The sequence below is a fragment of the Puntigrus tetrazona genome, unplaced genomic scaffold (assembly GCF_018831695.1).
Source record: "Puntigrus tetrazona isolate hp1 unplaced genomic scaffold, ASM1883169v1 S000000602, whole genome shotgun sequence".
Lineage (NCBI taxonomy): Eukaryota > Metazoa > Chordata > Actinopteri > Cypriniformes > Cyprinidae > Puntigrus > Puntigrus tetrazona.
Genome location: NW_025048232.1, coordinates 1 through 4635, shown reverse-complemented (window position 1 = coordinate 4635; position 4635 = coordinate 1). Strand labels below are relative to the sequence as shown.

The following is a 4635-nucleotide window of genomic DNA, read 5'->3' as shown; positions in this document are numbered from 1 at the left end:
AAAAAAAAAAAAAAAAAAAAAACAGCATCCACAGGAGAACATGAAGTGGGGAGAGGAAAACCCAAAAATGTGTAGCTTTTAACTTATTCACTTAATTGCCTTCCAGGGTACCCCGTGAAGCTTCCTTTTTGGGTAGATTTTACTTAAAATATTATTCATTTATTTTTAAAAATAAAATTTACCCCCAAAAAAAGGGGTGTGTGATTTCCAGGACCGAGTTTGAACACCCCTGCTTTAAGCGGTGTCTGACACGTCATTTAAAACGGCTTCCGTGTGTTGTCAAGTTATTGCTGTGCATGTGAACATGAGGTACACCAGCCCTCTTAGCATCAGTTCACAGAGAAACGTGTGTATTCGGTTTTCACCATCACATCAAACCATGTTTGACGTGTAGAACGTCACGCCAGCTTCTGTAGCCATTTAAGTGACAAATAAATCAAATGGATTTCTGGTAAAAAGCATCTTGGAGCATTAAGATGTCTCACCTCTCTGGGCCGGGGGTCGGGCCCTCTGCGCTCGTGCCGTCTCTCCTCCCTGCTGCTGCGCTCCAAACAAACCCTTCTTCTGCGCCGCCTTCTCCGCAGGGACCGTCTGAACCGCCTGCTCTACCATCGGCCCTCTCCTTGCAGAAACGCCAGGCAAACCGGAGCCTTGGAGACACAGAACAGTCAGCTCACGCACTGCTCCAGCTCAGACACGGAGGCAGAGGCTCATCTTACCGAGGCCCAGGGCGGCAGCGTACTGCTGGCTGAGAAGAGAGCTGGCGGCCAGCTGGCTGTAGGAGGGCAGCACGCTCCGGTAAGGGCTGTAGCCGCCCTGAGACGAGGGGTAGTGGACCGACCCCACAGACGACTGATGGAGACAGACACAGGTCAGCCCTGCCTGCAGACACCTGGTGGAGTCGCCCTCGCCGCCAAACTCACCTGAACGATAGCAGGGTCCTGAGGAAGACCGTGGTGAATCTTCAGAGGCTCGCAGACCGTGATGTCTTTGATGTCACTTCCTCTGAAGATGATGTACTCGAAGACCTCGTCCCTCGGTGGCACGGGCCGGTCTGTCGGACGCCCCTCCGTCCCAAAGGACCTCACTGATCGAAACAAAAGCTGCAGTGAGACTCCATGACTGTGTCAGGGGCGAATAAAGCAACGCCATGGAGATCAGACAAGTTCACCCCCTCCTTCTCATTTACCCCAGTGATATACATTTACAAACAATCACACCAGCAGTATGTTCGTTTAAACGTGCAAAGAATGTTCGTGTATCACGTGTTCGTAGACGTGATTTAAAACCTGCGCTCATTTTAATAATAAATAAAACCTAATCGAAGTCAAGGTCTATTTTATTCCACGTTGTTGAAGAGAACCGTCTCAGAAAGACTCGCGTGTTTTCGTTCGTGCATTCGGGCGCTTTGAACGCCAAACACGCGCGCGCCACGTGGAGACCAGGACTAAAGAGGCGCGGGACTCACCTTTCGCCAGAGCCACGGTGGAGTTATCCGTGTCAATGGTGTATAATATACCCTCATAGCGAATCTGAGCTTTCGAGATCAGACTGATCTTACTGCCGATGTAAGGAGTACCGCCGCTCATTATCTCAACACAAACCACTTCAGCTGATGAAAGAGACTTCAAATACACGCCGAATCCGTTCAGACAAGCTTGTGCGACACTGTCGCCATGATCTCTCTCCTGAAGCGTGGACTGTACGAGAACGTCCCTAGTTAGTGTGATTTATAGAGATCCTACACCCCGCCCAGGATCTGACCCGCTGCACCTGTCTCATTTAGAAAACGTCTATTTGCGTTCGCTCACCTCATTTATTTCTTTATATATATATAGTTTGTGAAGAATTCTTTGGAAAAGCCTAGTTTTATTCACATGCTTTGACAAATAATTACACGTACACACAACATAAAAAATGAACAGCTTTTTAACCGCATTTGCTGGTAACTGTAGATACATTTTAATATGTATGTACAGTATAATCTGATCTTATTTAAAAGCACGTACTTTTACATACTTTCAGATTGTCATTGTGGTGGACGTTTTTGGTGGAGAATGAAAATGGTTTATTAAAAAGTGATTCCCGGAATGCTTATTATTAACATACTATGCTTATGTTGTAACATGAACTGTTTTATTATGATTTTGTCCTGACTGTTATGTTTTAATGAATGTCAAAATTCTATTCTCAAACAATGGGAGAAAAAAGCATCTCTTCTGTGTCTGAAATGACTAAACCTCAGCAGGTCTGTCGCAGGAAGTAGATGCTAAAGCCAAAACACACTGCACACTCTTAGCAATCCTAACAGATCACTGTATGTGACGCTGTGTGACACGGGTCCAATAAAGCTGATTAAAACGTGTGTAGACTGTACTGTGATGACGCCTGTTGACACACGTCACTATAGAAGAAGAAAACGCCATCAGCATGCGCTAAGAGCATGATAAACAGCATTAGCAGTTGTGGTTTTTAAAATAACGGAAGTGTTGAAAGAACCTGTAAGCGTTGTTGTTTTTATAGTTTTTTCAGTGAACATGGCGGCCACCAGCAAACTCACTGTGTGATGATCGTGTTGTGTCGTAGGCCGTCTTTGGCTGCAAAAACATGATAACGGCTATCTCTGAACCTCTTTGATTAGGAGCCACCATCACACTCTATCAGTCTACTCAGTCTGGCCCTCGACGAACTGTGGTCACTACAGTGGACAGCTATTTGGAAGCCATTTAGGATGTAGACGTTCTAGTAGACTTAGTATGAAGAGACTAGACTACTAACAGTGGGATACAACTTCAATACAAAACAGAGACAATGGGAACAAGACGGAGGAACATGAGCAGGAGCAATGCTGGACTGGAGACAACACATCCATGAAAACGTTCATGTGTTTTATACAGTCTGCCAGTCTTTTGAGTTTTGAGTTTTGTGGGTGTACAGTGTTAATCTAATTGGGTTCTAATTGAACAACAGTTGTGTATTTATTGTTTTTAATATTAATCCCTGTTTTATTTGTTTAAGATTTATTTTTAGTTAACTGTTTTTCTGTTTATTTTATTTTTTGTACTATATTTGAAGTGTGAACTTAAAAAAATAAACTGTTCAATCCGACACAGAGTTTTTTGCCACTAATTTGCTGAAGTGTTGCATTGATGTTTGTCCTTCTGTAGATCTTCATATATGATCATTTGACCAAAGCCCTTCTCCCTCAGTTCGTCAGAGTCCTGCTTGTTTCAAACTTCTTCCCTTAACCTGTTTATCAGTTCTTCATCAGGCTCTGATATTCATTATCAGCCGTTACACCTTTTATTAAGACGTGTGTGTCTTTCCAAATCATACCTGTTCTGTTGAATTTGCCACAGGTTCTAACATCTACAAGCAAAATGATTGCTCCTGAGCTACATTTCAACTATACTTAGGCAATGGAATCATTTTAGTTTTCTACAAAAAGATGAGGTGTGGGGCAGATGCAAACACACTGGAGAAGGTATTGTTTTTGTAATTAGGATTGTACATTGTTATAGAAACTACACTTTTTAATGAGCTTGTATGCGTTCTGCTGTAATAATAATAAGCAAGAATAAAATGACATAATAATAATAATAACAAAAAAGTAGCAGCATAATAGAATGGAGCATCGAATAACTATATACGCAGGAATATTTGAACGCTAAAAATAAATCAGTACAAGTAGGTGGCGACAGGCACGCAGAACGCGACGCGCCTGAAACCAGAGAAGAAGAAGAAGAAGAAGAAGAAGAAGAAGCGGCGGCCGGCATGCTGCTGAAGCGTCCGAAGCTGCTGCTCGTCCCGCGGCTCCTCAAACACACCGCGGCGCGGCTCTCCGAGAAGAAGCTGGTGCGTGTCCGCGTCAGCGGCCTCTCCGTCCCCGCGCAGCTCGGTCTGACTCGGTCTGTCTCTCCTCACAGAGCCGCTGTTTCGTGGATCATCGCCGGGTGAAGGTGGTGGCGGGGTCGGGGGGGAACGGAGCCTCGTCCTTCCACAGCGAGCCCCGGAAAGAGTGGGGCGGTCCGGACGGGGGAGACGGAGGAGCCGGAGGAGACATCATCATCAGAGGTCACACACATTCTTCTTGTTGTTGTTGTTATTATTATACCAGCTGAACCCCTATCAGATTCGTGCGTGGTTCTCCAACACACCCACTACTGTAAAAGTTATATTAGGTTAGTAACGTACTAGCATAAACAAGTAGATGTGCACTTCTTGTGCTCGTGCTGTATTGAGGTGGTAGAGGTGGTATGGGTAGTTCTACGATGTTGTTTGGGTTCTGCGCAGCCTGGGACTCGAGTTGTTTCAAGCATCATAAACGTATGAGAATAGTTGGTCAGGAAGTATTTTTTAGGTTTGTTGCTCAGTCTGACAGTGTGCTGCGTGAGACACAAAAGCATGGTTCTATCCAGAAGCACCAGATGCATGATTTTATTAGAAGATGTGATGATTAACACGTTACCATGTCTTAAAGTGTCGTGTTTAGTCTACTGAAGTAACACGCTTCAGGCTTGTGTCTGAATGAGTCTGAAAGCAGCATCATCTCTGCAGTGGACCAGCAGGTGAAGTCACTGTCCTCGGTGTTGACGGTGTATCGAGGGAGAGATGGAGAAGCGGGAAGCAGTGGGA

The 4635-nt window shown here is 44.9% G+C and overlaps 2 protein-coding genes across 2 annotated transcripts; one reads left to right on the top strand and one right to left on the bottom strand.

Moving 5' to 3' along the window:
- Positions 1-456: 456 nt before the first annotated feature.
- On the bottom strand, positions 457-1721 carry LOC122334646 (protein LSM14 homolog B-like). The gene is made up of 4 exons (XM_043232664.1): positions 1469-1721; positions 924-1087; positions 720-852; positions 457-650 (listed from the first exon to the last, which is right to left on the bottom strand). Exons 1-4 carry the CDS (start codon positions 1587-1589, stop codon positions 472-474), a joined length of 597 nt encoding a protein of 198 aa, XP_043088599.1. The 5' UTR covers positions 1590-1721; the 3' UTR covers positions 457-471.
- A 1656-nt stretch (positions 1722-3377) lies between these two features.
- Positions 3378-4629, top strand: LOC122334645 (mitochondrial ribosome-associated GTPase 2-like; the record flags this gene model as incomplete). The annotated part of the gene is made up of 3 exons (XM_043232663.1): positions 3378-3855; positions 3927-4074; positions 4558-4629. Coding segments are annotated over exons 1-3 (301 nt in total), but the record flags the coding sequence as incomplete, so codon positions are not given.
- Between the last annotated feature and the right edge of the window lie 6 nt (positions 4630-4635).